Below are 13988 nucleotides of genomic sequence, written 5' to 3' on the forward strand. Positions count from 1 at the left end.
CATTGGGAGTTGGAGTGCTGGGAAAGTCATTTAGTACATTTAAATTAAACCAACTTTTATGGTTCATTTTCATTTTTGAGTTGGCATGGATTTCATTTACTTTAAGATAGGCCTTGCTACCTTTGAAAATAAGATTTCCAGGCTGGGGCATGGTAAATAGGCTAGATGTAATGAAAATCCTTCACAGACACATTCTCATGGTAGTTGTCCATATCATATGTTGAAATTAAAATTTTACTCTGAAATTAGTCCAGAGCAGTGTTTCTTGTAGAACCCTAGGGTTTCATGTGGACATTTTCAATGACTGTTTTGTATTCATAAATTCAGATTCAAATGATTCAGATTCAGATGTTTATTCAGGTAAGGTATATACATACAAGTGATGTTACATTAATGGATTGATATATAGATAGAGCTAGTACATACAATGCCTAAAGCCACTATTACGCAATGCGTTTCGGGCAAGAAAAACATTAATATCTAGAACTTAATACTAATTGAGCATAAAGAATAAAAGATGTTGAGAACAAATACAAATAAAGATAAAAAAAAAAAGGGGGAACATGACTGAAAAAGCAGCACAAATACAATAGGTTGACAAACAGTGTTGATTAAAAAAAAAAAAAAAAAAAAAAAAAAAAGAAAATAACAGACATGGGTTGACAATAGAGGAGTGAGGTAGATTACAGGGAATTTATTAGGTAGTGTTTAGTTTTTATCTTAAACTGGTTGAGAGAGGTACAGTCTTTAACATGGTTGGGAAGGTCATTCCACATTCTGGGCCCCTTGATTTGCAGAGCATTTCTAGTTTGATTAAGACGTACTCTAGGAATATCAAAACTGTATTTATTTCTGGTGTGGTGCTCATGGGTTCTGTTACAACCTTCTATGAAGCTTTTAAGATCAGGATTGGCATTATAGTTTAGCGTTTTATATATGTATAATACACATGAGAGAATGTGCAGTGACTTAATATCTAACATATTAAGAGATTTGAGTAGGGGTACCGAGTGATGTCTGGGGCCAGAGTTGGATATTGTTCTAATAGCGGCTTTGTGTTGGGTAATTAGAGGACGTAAGTGATGGAATAAATATGGAATAAGTTTGTATATTACATAATTTTTATGCAGGGGGTTCCTTCAGACCTGAAAATTATTTCAAATGTTCCTCAAGGAGTAAAAGGTTGAGAAGTGCTGCCATAGAGAGTAAGAAATATTACGGTATGAATGGTAATGCTTATTATTGCTCCTGTCAAATTTAAAAAAAAAAAAATGTTAATTGAAACATTAAGAGAAACAGGCATAGCAATGTGTTTTTCTCGCACAATGAATGCATCACACAAATGTCTCCCTAAAGGCATATCCCATTGGGAGGGGGCCTCGTAGCCTGGTGGATAGCGCGCAGGATTCGTAATTCTGTGGCGCGGGTTCGATTCCCGCACGAGGCAGAAACAAATGGGCAAAGTTTCTTTCACCCTGAATGCCCCTGTTACCTAGCAGTAAATAGGTACCTGGGAGTTAGTCAGCTGTCACGGGCTGCTTCCTGGGGGTGGAGGCCTGGTCGAGGACCGGGCCGCGGGGACACTAAAAAGCCCCGAAATCATCTCAAGATAACCAAGATAATCATTGCAACGAATCCCTCACTCCAGCAAATCAGGATCGGTACTGTATACTTCAGTTCATCAAATCAAGGTTGCAATGTATTAACAATAAATAATTTTAACAAAAAAAATTATCTGGAGACTTTATTATAATGTTCAGTTTATTTGTTAATTTATTATTTATTTATCAGTACTGTTTTTCAAAACTTATTAACTGTGATTAAATGTTTGACAATTATTTCAGAATTCGCAACTGGGCAGCACAGCCATGGAGCTTAATGTTAACATTTTAACAATGGGTTACTGGCCAAATTACCCATTGATGGAAGTCAATATGCCACCAGAAATGGTTAATTATCAACAGATCTTCACAAAGTTCTATCTAGCTAAACATAGTAATAGAAAATTGCAGGTTAGTATTATTACAGCTTTTGCATGATAATATAAGGTATATTATGTAGGATCTGTATTATTTCTCCCTCCTCCTGTCATTGTTGTTAGAATGTTCTTGTGCTATTAATTAATAAACCTCTTCCTTAGAGAGCCTCCCATTGAGTTTTTGACAGAGCTAATTGCTTGTTTTCTGTGATAACATTCTTATTTGTTTTCTGCCTGATCACTATAATTTTCCACTTTAAAAAGTGTGTTTTAGTCATTTTATATTTTCCTCTCCACTTCTTTCCCAACTCCAGTGTATTAGTGACTTTCATATTACCTCACTACACTTCAATTCATATTTTTGTTTTGTTTCACTACCTTGCATCAGCTATTAAATCAGGGGTTAATTTTACTTTTCTTATATACCTCTTTCCTGGGTATTGTTTTTCTCTGCAACCTATACTCGCCTAATTGTGCTTGCGGGGGTTGAGCTTTGGCTCTTTGATCACTGTGTATTCAAGGGCTTGCCTATTAGTGACTGAGGGGGTGAGGTCCAGCTCTGTATATCCCGCCTCCTAACACATGCACATGCATGTTTGTATATGTATAACAATGTTAAATAAGTATTTTTATATCATGTACCACCATTCATTGTAAATATTTTCCGACTCCTTTTCAGTGGCAGCCAACACTGGGTCACTGTGTTTTGAAAGCAGCATTTACTCAGGGTGCCAAAGAGCTCCAGGTATCATTGTTTCAGGCTTTAGTACTACTATTGTTTAATAAAGCAGACTCCCTTTCATTAGGAGATATAGCAACTGGAACAAATATTGAGGTAAGATTTAAACCTTTAATTTCTAACGAAGCTTTTATCGGGTAAAATTACACGGTTTCACTATTATTATTTGTGTATTTTATTAAATGCCTTGCAAATTTAAATGAATGCTAATTATTTTAATGAATGCATTATGTTAATTATTAATTTATTATGTTAATGAATAAGAAATGTTAACCTCAATCTTTTTGCAACTGACATGGATTGTTAACATTTAAATTAAATTTATCCTTGCTCTGCTGTTCAGTGTGCAGTTTGTCTGCACAGTGTCATCATTTGTCATCAACAATTTATTTTGTGTAATCCACTGAAATGCTCCATAGTAATATACATAAAAATAAATGTTTATTCAGGCAAAAGTACATACATTCAAGATGTTACAAACAGAATGTTGGAATTCTAGATAGAGCTAGTACATACTATGTCTAAAGCCACTAATACACACACCGTTTTGGGCAAGATGGTGTTCAATTGTTTGATTATTGACTTCACACTTCATTTTTTACATGCAGTCTTCCTGACTCCATTCTACTTTATTCTGTACTTATTTTGGTGTTTGTAACATGTGTTAGATTTGTAACTTAATTTTAATCAGCAATTTTACACTTCATATTTTGAGCATCCTTATTCTATGCCATGTCAGTTTCCACAGTTTTATAATGCTGCACAAGTTTAGAATTTGTAATATTACACTCACTGTTTGCTGGCAGTTTGCTCTGGACCACCTTCTTGGTCGGGACTTTCAAGTGATCTTTAGCTCTTCATAACAATATTCTGCTCCCGTTTTAAATCTTGTTTTTGTTACGATCTTTTTGTTTTATATTCCTACTTTATTTCTAGATATGTATGTGAATCATACATATGTTTCTGCTCCATATAACGTCCATAAAACTATCGGCTGACATTCTTTACATTTTTTTTTTTTTTTTTTTTAGATATAGGATACTAGATCTTGTGTACCCAGATTTTAATATTCTCTTATTTTAACTTTAGGATGGTGAGCTTCGCCGTACTTTGCAGTCTTTAGCATGCGGCAAAGCAAGAGTTCTCCAGAAAACTCCACGTAGTAAGGATGTTAATGATGATGACAAGTTTATCTACAATAAAGACTTCACTAACCAACTGTTTCGGATCAGAATTAATCAAATTCAAATGAAGGAAACGGTAAGAAGCCATGCTTTGTAGTTCAGAGTGTGGTATTAAGAATTGTCGACTATGAATTTTGTGTTATAATGACAACTAGAACTAAACCTACAAATGTTAGTGAAATAAACTACAAAAGAAAGTATTAGTGTCTGGTAAATTACTTGAAAATGATATGAAGTGGAAACAAAATTCTGTACTTTCATCAATAATTTTTAGTTGTGAATGTGGAAATCAATGCAGTACTGTATTTTTATTAAATAAAAAATTATTTTATATGAATATAGAAATGCAAAAGATACTACACTTTATAGAATTATTTTTAGTTATTTGTTTATATAGCATCTTCTTTTCTGAGGGAGCCCCTGGTGGCTCCCTGAAGTTATCTCTTTGAGGCTGTTCCATGGAAAGGGCTCACATCAAATGGAGTTGTTTGGCCTACTGGGAACCAGAGCCAAAACCTGGCCTCGTTTTAAGTGTGGGTCCATCTTGGTTTATTGGTTGCGATGCGAGGTCCCGTATTCATCCTGGCTGGCTGACATTCCCTCTTTTTTCTTGGGGGCTTGGCAAGGGTTCTTTCAGATACACACACTTTAATTTATGGAAGGTGTATTCTTTCAGGTGTTCTTGGGCAGTGCTTCTTAAGCTCTTCTTGGAGATTCCTGTTTGCTCCGGCACTTCCCAAGGATGTTCCCAAATGGCAGCTCTAGGTGCAGCTGCCTGTGCTATCCAGGACTCTTATCGTGGATGACCACAAGGCATGTTTGCACTTGTTGGCAATCTAGTAGGTTTGGGTTCTTGTGGAGGGGTTTTCTGGGGTTTCTGCTGCCACCGCCTCTCCTTCGGGAGGCAGTGGCGGCATTTTACTTGGCCCTTCACATTTGTCAATGGGTTTTCTTGGCCCATTCATTAGATTCGGCCTGGTTCCTTTTGTCTGCCTTCCCTTTCTCGCAGGGAAGCGCTTGTGAAGACAATGCATCATCCCAAGTGTTGTCAATGCTGTTTGTAGCATCCTTCTCCTAATAGCCTATTGATCATTTGTTGTTTTCTTGGGGTTTTTCCCCTGCACAGAGGCAGTCTGGTAAGGTTGGGATCTCGCCTGCTATTGATCGTGGTAGATCCTTGGGAGAATTAGATTTCCAGGCTGTTGCACTTCCTGTACAACTAAGCACTGCAGAAGGATGGTTCCACTTGTGGTACACACCGGCCCTTTCACAGTTCACCCACTTTAATACTGCCATAGGGGGCATCTGTCTCATTTTGCCAGCTCTTGGTTCCACAATTCCTGGGCCTTTCAGGTTGTTTTCCTCAGGCTACAGTGGAGATGGTCGGTCCTTCCATCTTTCCTGGGATCGAGGCTTTTGGTTCAGGTATCCTTCCCAGTTCAGTATCTAGTCATTGCGGTATGGATGACCTCATGTATGGTTGAGTTGACTTCATTACTTTGGTGATTGTTCCCAGTCCTAAATAGGGACTCGGTGGTCCTATGGTACACCCTCAATCTTTCAGAATTGAACAACCCCCTGAAGCAAAAGACCCCTCTAGAAAGGGTACTAAGGTCTTAAGAAGATTGGAGGGCAGCCATGGACACTCCTTGGGCTTCCCCTTCAGCCCCAGAAGCTTGCTATGAAGGCTCTGGGATAGTCATAGTCCATGCTCAACACCTGGTACAGGGGTATCCTCGAAAGGAGAAAAGATGGCTCAGAGCTAGGAGTGCTTCTGAAGACGATTGCTCCGAAATCCCAGTAGGATCAGGAGGCTCGTCGGCCTTCTTGTGTTCAGTGTGAATCGTTTGTAGAGTTGTTTGGCAATTTTTAGACAGGTTTTCATTATCCCACCAGTTAGTTGTCTGTAAAGCTTTCCTGGTGTGGTGGTGTATTATCATTCGCTCTGTGACCCATTTGCATGGTATAATCTCGGCGAGATAACTTCAGGGAGCTACCAGGGCTCTTCCAGAAAGAGGCATTTCATTACATTCAATGCTGGGTTCTTCTCATTCCTTGAATGAGTCACTTCATTCTTTTGAATTATATGGCATGTATTTTTAAACTTGTACAGGTACTTAAATAGTATTATTGTAACTTTCTAACTCACAAAATTTTTAAGGTTGATTATACCAGATATAATCAACCTCGCTCATAGACCTCACTTAACTCAGTATAATGTATTAATCCTGAAAATAAAACTAACCTGGTCTGCTGGGCATTTTAACCTACTGTATTTCCTCTTTCTCTGCTTAGTATATTATCAAGTGGTTATACCTCTTCCATGGTAACTACATTCAATACAAAAATTAAAAATCACTAATTGTTTCAATCCTTTTTCAGAGTGAGGAACAGCAACAGACCGAAGAAAGAGTTTTTCAGGACCGGCAATACCAAATTGATGCAGCAATTGTTCGAATCATGAAAATGAGGAAGGTTCTGCCTCATAATCTCCTTATTACTGAACTATACAACCAATTGAAGTTTCCTGTCAAGGTATTTATAATTTTATATACTGTACTATAATTGAGTTTGGCCTGTATGCTGTTTTGTGCACTAAAATGTATGATTTTCATACAAGTACAGTAACTGGGTTAAATTCGAGAGGTGAACTAAGCTTTAAATTTAGTTTCCCCTACTGAGTCATTGTTAAGGCTTCCCTGTCCAATTCCATGCCTGAAACTACTATTTATGCAGTATTTTTTATGTGCATCAATGTTTCTGGGGGGGAGGGGAGGGGCACTTGACTTTCTGTAGTATCTTGCTGCCAATCAACCAGTCACATCAGTTGCACAAGTTCATTTCACCTACCAGGGACCAAAGCCAAAATCTGGCCCCTTCACAAGAGGCACAGGGAACAAATCTCATGCTGCTATTTCACCGGGAAAGCATTCTGAAAGTCGGCAAAACATTTGCTGGTGAAGTGGTTATTTTACTGTACACGCCAGGTAACTCCTGGTACTGCAGGTTCAGACCCTAGTTGGGTCAGAGTTCTTTAGTGATTTGTGGCTTGGGGACCATTCAAGCTTGCTTTGAATACTTAGGACAGACTAGGAGAGGCACCATTCAATGTCTTTTTTTTTTTTTCTTTTTTTTCCCATTAGCCCCATTTGGGCTTTCTGGACAACTAGTGGAAGTCCCAGTCAGTGCCTTCTCAGGTTATTCCTTGGCTGGGACTATTCTGAAATTGCAGGATGGCCTCTCCCTTCTCCTCCACAGTTGCCCCTTTTATTTTATCCATCGACACTAGAGTTCCATTTGGGCAGCCTGAACTTGGTCTATGTGGCTTGGGATTTCTTTTGTATTCTCTGAAGGGCATCCTTTTGTCACGTTCATGACCATTCATTGCACACGCTTCTTTGCCTGAAGGAAATCTTGTCATTTTCCTCTACTTTTCCAGAGCTTAGTTCCATGGCTCTGGTTCCTCATTCCTCCATCACTCGAGCTTTAAACAGATGTGCCCGATCTTGGCTTGGGCTTCATCTCCAGGTCTCCTCAGGGGCAGTGGTCTCCTACCTGGTCTGGCTGCATTTTTCCGTGTGGGCAGGTTGGAGACTTTTGTGGGCTGGGTGGTGGTTCTCAATCCTGTGGCTTAACCTCTCTCAAAAGATTGGTGACACAACATACCTGGATTGTTTGAGGCTTTCCACCGATCTTCATGTATGGAGTTGATAGACCTTGTATACTGCCAACTGTATGGGAGTTGGGTGGCAGACATCTTGATTTCATATTTGTCTTTCAGTGCATCAGTGTGAAATGGCTTGGAAGGCCTACTGCCTCTATAGCTCCTGTATCAGTTTCCATTGTGATGTCTTTCCTTTCCTGGCTCTGCCTTGATTACTTAATCACTACTGTATCAGGTTATGGGTTATAAAAGTTTGTTAGTGAATTAGGAATAGTGCACCTATAAAAATAAGCTTTTCTGGGGAGTCCCTAGTCGGCGAGAGTCTGGCAAAATTCAGGCGCTGACAAAGTATGTGTTCCACATTGGTCTCCTCCACCCACACTCAGGCAGGAGTTGCCACAATATCATCATTACCTAATTATTTCAGTTTTTTTTTTTTTTTTTTTTTTTTTTTTTTAAATATTATTCAATACTGTAGTGTATAGTGTGATATATTTAAGTAATAAAATGTGTGAACCATTGCTATACTCAAAAGTATGATGTGCATATTAGTGATTCAATTATGTTCATAAAACAATAAACAAATAGTTTTGCTGTTATTACACTATATACACATGTTATATATAAGTATCTGCATTTTTTGTTCACCATAGTGAACCACTAACCTGGTATGGCGAGTCCAAACAACAGGAGTGGGCTGTCACACCCAGCCAGCAGATGCCACCGCCCTCCCTCCTTCAACACCTTACTTGCCAGCATTCTTCCTCCCACAATACTGTTTGTGCTTTTATTATACTATATGCGTTTATTATACTATATACACACATTATATATGAGTATCTACATGTTTTATTCCCATAACTGTACAACTAAGCTGGTATGGTGTCCAAACAGCATAGTTGCCACCATACACTGCATAACAGGTCTCTCACCAGTCAGCAGACGACGCCACCTCTCCTTCCCTCACCAAGATTACTCCTCCCACCATGCTACGCACATCGCTAATTCTCACCACAATCCTCTTATCAGAATTCTGGTCACTAAATCCTGTAAATTAATAATTTTCCACAAATTTATTTTGTAAGGGAACATGAGAAGTAGTTTGAAGATTCTTAGATGGACAAAACAATAGCAGTGTGTTGTGGCTAGCGCTGTGAACATTTTGAACAGCATTGTGTTCACTGATATCTGAACATTGTGCAGTCTTTATCACAGTCAGGCTCTTCTGTAATACTATCATGGGCTAATACCAGTTACATATATATTTGACATTTTTAGGCGATGCTGTGGTCACAAGCTGAGCAGTAATGCTGTTAGCTCATGCTGCGTGCACCAGCCTTGGTTGCTCACTCTGTACTGAAGCCTTCACACCTGGGAATGTTTCCCACAATTTCTTTTTTTTAAAAGGGTTTGTTTACTAGAGCCCTAAGTAAGCTGGTGTGAACCCCATGTAGTCGCAGGACTTTTAAATCTCGTGCGGTACTCCCAACCATTCATAGCTGGGGTGCGCAATCCCGCAATAGTTACTCGCCTCAGCTATAAATGTATTGCTCCCTATAAGGGTTAAAGATGTGATGGCGAGTTCTCTCAACCTGCCCTCGTAGCTGTGGCCTCTCGAATCTGGTATTAATCTTCTTGCAAATCTGAACTTTTTCAAATTTCTGTTTATGCTTCTCACAAGGTGTTGAGTATGCAATTCCAACATGTAATCAAGTAATGATTTCACATAGGCAATGAGTATGGACCAGAAACCCTCCTTGTTGAGATTTTTAAATGATGTTCATATGTTTGCTAATTTTCTATATGCTACTAATGTTATCCTATTCACATGACCTTCTGATGTTAGTGTTGGGATTATGCTCACTCCCAGGCATTTTTTTCTTATTGTTTCTTGTAATTGCCTTTCTGGCTCCCTGACTTCCTACCTGGTTAGTCGGTTTGCCGGTGGGCTGTTCAACAGCTCTAGAACTGGGTAAGGAAGATGGCTGTGTGGAAGCTAGGCCACCTGTTGATAGCATTCGGTACTATGAGTGTCGTTCTAATTTTGAATGTTTCACTTGTTCTGTGCAAATTGTTTGCCGACTTTGGCAATTTCTAGGCTTAGGTCTTTCTCTCCAGTTGTCTGTAAAGCTTCAGGGACTTTCTGGGTGCTTTCTTGGTGTGGTAGTGAATTGTCATTCGCTCTGTGCCTCTGAGGGAAAGGGAGGGGCTAGGTTTTGGCTCTGGTCCCCAGTAGGCCAAACAGATCTCCCGTGTCTAATGTGACACACTTGTACTGAGCAATCTCGACGACATAACTTCGGGGAGCTACTGGGGCTCATCCAGAAAAAGACGTTTCATTACATTCAATGCTGGGGTTTTCTCTCCTCCAGACATTTGCCAAAATAGTTTTATTCTTTTAACTTTCGCTCATTAATATATGACTGTTAATTTATTTATTTTTTTTCCAGCCTGCTGATTTGAAAAAGAGGATAGAATCTCTTATTGATCGCGACTACATGGAGCGAGACAAGGACAACCCTAATACCTACAATTATGTGGCATAATTATCACTACAGTGACTACTCCTGGTATCCTTGTGATATTTCTATTACACTATAACTTTAATTTTGCCTCTGACATTCTAGTTGTTGGTGATAGGAGTTGGGAGCCATGGATTGTGATATATACTGTGCATCACAGAAACTAAAACCTTATAGACTGTTTAGCCGAGATGTTCCCAAGCGCCAAGAGCCAATTAAATTAATTGCAGCAATTCTTCGCCGTAAGAAAAGCTTTCTGTTGACTAAATTATATCATTGCTGAATGGGAGGCATTCACTCAGTGGTTAAGCACAGGCTTCAAAGCTTCCCAGTGCCCCATTGTATAAAATTATGCACAGATGATATTAAGTTGTAGGCTATTTTTGTGTTCACAATAATTAAAATAAAGAAAATCATATAAAGTTTTTATCCAAGAAGTAACAAACCCATCTTTATTTTTTTTTATAAATATATATATAAACTGATGGGGAAAAACACATGTAAATTTAGGTATTTTATTTTGCATTATTGGGACAGCACTGTGTTACATGGGAATTGTACATTTCATTTTGGGGACTTTATAGAGTAAATAGGCAGAATAATTAAGTATAAATTTATTTAATTTGCTAATATTTCTGTGCTCATTTTGGCTATATCTACCTAGGTAATATAATACTGGGAAATACAGATTTGGATTATAACTCATGACATTGAAAGAAATATTTATATACAATTAGGGCAACAGATACATAAACATTAAGCTCCACAGCTATGTATAAATCTTTATAATATCCTAATCACTGGAAACCGTTTTTGAGTTGTAGCATCTACTTTAATAAAATATTATACATGAAATGTATGCAGATGAAGTTAAATCGGGTATTATCTCTTGACCTTAAATTACTTGCGTGTGTTTAACCATGGCTGCATTATGGCAATTAACATTTTTAAACATTTCTAGAAAACAATAGTGTTGGTAAAAGCTACTATTAGCCATCTAGTCCATTGTTAAGGTTGGATTTGAACACTAGTCTGACAATAAATTTAAGAAACTGAAAATAACATTTCTTGGTAGTATGTGGGGGCATTTTGCTAGACAGAATGTCGGTAATATTTCTTATGAACATAGGTCCTCAGTTCTGTGGTCCTGCAGCAATTATCGTAACACTTGTCCACTTGTCCTAAACTAAATCGCCCTTCTAGTGATTGAGAGCCATCATCCTCATCTAACACCAATCCAGCATCATTTGCAATGCTTAATCATTAACCTATCAATAATAAAACTAAAGTTTATTTTAGTTTCCTGTGGTGTCTGAACACGGGGGCCTGTTAAGGATGTTGAACATAATTATAAACTAAACAAGTACACAACAAGAATTTACCTTGAATAACGAGCCAGATATACAATGTTTGATCCATTAAGTGCTTTATGAAGAAAATAGAAAAATTTTGCATAATATTCTGAATCATCTAATGTTGAGATGAACATAAACTGCACTTGAGTTACTTTGTATGGATTAAAAAATTTTTTTTTTTTTAATGTACAGGTATTCATGTATTTCTTCATTGTGTGTCTTCAATATGGAACCAGCCATGTACTTGAATTGGCACTGAAAAATTATTTGTAAATGTAGTCAATAAAAATCAGGTAAAATATGTATTAAGTATTTAAAACATCTTCAGAATATTTATTTATTTTCTTTCTGTGGATTACTGTTATGTGAAGTTCAGCCGTGATTAAAATGGAATGGATACAACTTGAACCAAATTGTATCACAAAATTACATTGTAGTATGTTCTTGGGGCAAAGGCTTTGTGATTATTCTGTTGTGCGTGTTTGTGTGTGTGTGCTTGTGTGCATGTGTGTGTATACATATACATACTGTAATATATATTTATATTTTATTTAAGAAGTTCCAATAACTTTACAATTTTCAAATGCCAATAGAGCAGTTGTAATTATTCGTACAGTTTTTGGATACATTAAAGGGATGGTTTAATGTGGTTGCTTACTACATTCACTCTTGGGAGCCAGTTTGTCTCAATTGGTCAGATTGTCTTTAGCAAGGGGGGTACAGATAGTGCTCTTAATTAATGGCAGTAAGTAAACAGCTAAATTGGTTTATTAATGTAAGATATTTGAACTGTTCGTTAATAACATGTTAGAGCATTGAAAGTCTGAAATAATGCCTTTAATAGCATTCAACTTATTTTTGTGCTAGCTACCTAACAATACACTTTGCAAAGAGAAACCAAGTTAAGAGATCATACCATTCATTACAGGGATGTATATTATGCAGGCTCCTCCAAGTGTGTGTATGTGTGTGTGTGTGTGTGAAGAAATGGGTTAAATTGCCACATACTGTACTAATATCCTGCCCTTTTCCTTGTCAAAGTTGAATAGTAAATGTAGACTCTTCTCTAAATATTGCAGCTACTTATTATTTTCTTACCCTAATATATTACTCGGCATGATAGAATCATTTACAGAATGGCAGTACTGTACTTGACAATTTGACTAAACTTTTAATTTCCTGTATAAATTAAAGTACACGTACTGCTTTTCCTGCAGAAATAAAAAAGCTGGAGATTGTCCAATTAAGTTTTCATGAGGAAGAAAATGAAACAAATAAGAAAATATGTAAGAAGAAAAATGATAATGGAAGCTATTGGTAAATTCTGATAGGATTGGTTATATAGTACTTGCTTTGAGTATGTGGGGTAGAACCTGGGGGATGTTGCATAATGATTATGGCAAAAAAAAAAAATGGTTTTGGGAAATTGGTACCCCCTTTTTCTTACTGATAATGTCTGAAAATGTATTTTCCAGCAAGAACCAATGAATGATTAAAGAAGACCTGCTGTGGAGACTGTCACTTGGTCAATTAAGGTTATGCCTAGGTAGGTCTTGAATCATCTGACCAGTAACTGAATGGATAGCAATGTGAACATTGCCTTGACCTATGGAAGGGGTCTTAACAAGCCAGATAAAGGCTTCCTTTTCCTGGCTGGGTGTACCCATAAGTCTAAATTATTGAGTATTTTTGTAGTCTTGTTTCATCACAAGAGAATGACTTGTATATTTTTATACAAGAAATATTTAATTGGGTGAAAACTATTTCAGCAATTTAAGATGAATAAATCCACATTTTGTAGTAATATACAAAGAACATTTTTAATTTACAATACAGTTAAATGAAAAGGTTAAATTAAGTTGAAGTGGCTTGCTTGTGTAATTATTAAACTAACAATTAACACATAAAATGGGTTGGTATTCCACAAGAAATTTAAGTCAGTATTAACTTTTTATTGTTAGTCTATTAATGCTATTTCATTCTATGTTAGTGTTGGAGCTCCTCTTTGAGATAGGCTTTTCTAATTGTATTTACATTTAAAGCAGTTATTTTCAGTGGAATCTGACATGTGCATCATAATGCAAACATCACACACACTTTAATTAGTAATTTAGAAAATAACTGGGCACACCTAGAATTATGGGGACATTACGTGCTCAATACCAAGTTCTGTATACACACAAATGTTTTACATAATTAGATTTTAAGATGTATGAATGTAGAAATGCTGATTGAGGAAAATTAAGCATTTTTTTCCTATTCATGCAGGTCAGATGCATGTTACCGTTAATTTATGTTAGTCGTTATTTGCTTTCTTCGAATCAGTACTGGTTACTGGTAGGCCATATTTTCTTGTCTCCGTTTTAATCACTGAAAGCCCATTTTTAAACGCCATGTTTCAAATTTGCTTCCATGCATATGTACTCTTAAATTAAAGTTTTATGGAGTTTTGTTTATTTTGTAGTCATATTTCTTAAGGGGCTGGGAGCTCAAAAATATTCATTCGAATATGAATTATAGTGAAAACAGTTAAACAAATATAAGGT

The 13988-nt window shown here is 37.1% G+C and overlaps 1 protein-coding gene across 1 annotated transcript in view; it reads left to right on the plus strand.

Moving 5' to 3' along the window:
• The window catches only part of Cul4 (cullin 4), a 35107-nt gene extending 22583 nt beyond the window's left edge, over positions 1-12524 (plus strand). Inside the window, exons 10-14 of the mRNA XM_045727821.2 lie at positions 1845-2012; positions 2658-2813; positions 3807-3977; positions 6284-6436; positions 10016-12524. Coding sequence (XP_045583777.1) covers positions 1845-2012; positions 2658-2813; positions 3807-3977; positions 6284-6436; positions 10016-10111 — 744 coding nt within the window. The 3' untranslated portion in view covers positions 10112-12524. The remainder of the gene's footprint in view (positions 1-1844; positions 2013-2657; positions 2814-3806; positions 3978-6283; positions 6437-10015) is intronic.
• The last annotated feature ends 1464 nt before the right edge of the window (positions 12525-13988 follow it).

The sequence above is a fragment of the Procambarus clarkii genome, chromosome 10 (assembly GCF_040958095.1).
Source record: "Procambarus clarkii isolate CNS0578487 chromosome 10, FALCON_Pclarkii_2.0, whole genome shotgun sequence".
Taxonomy (NCBI): Eukaryota; Metazoa; Arthropoda; class Malacostraca; order Decapoda; family Cambaridae; genus Procambarus; species Procambarus clarkii.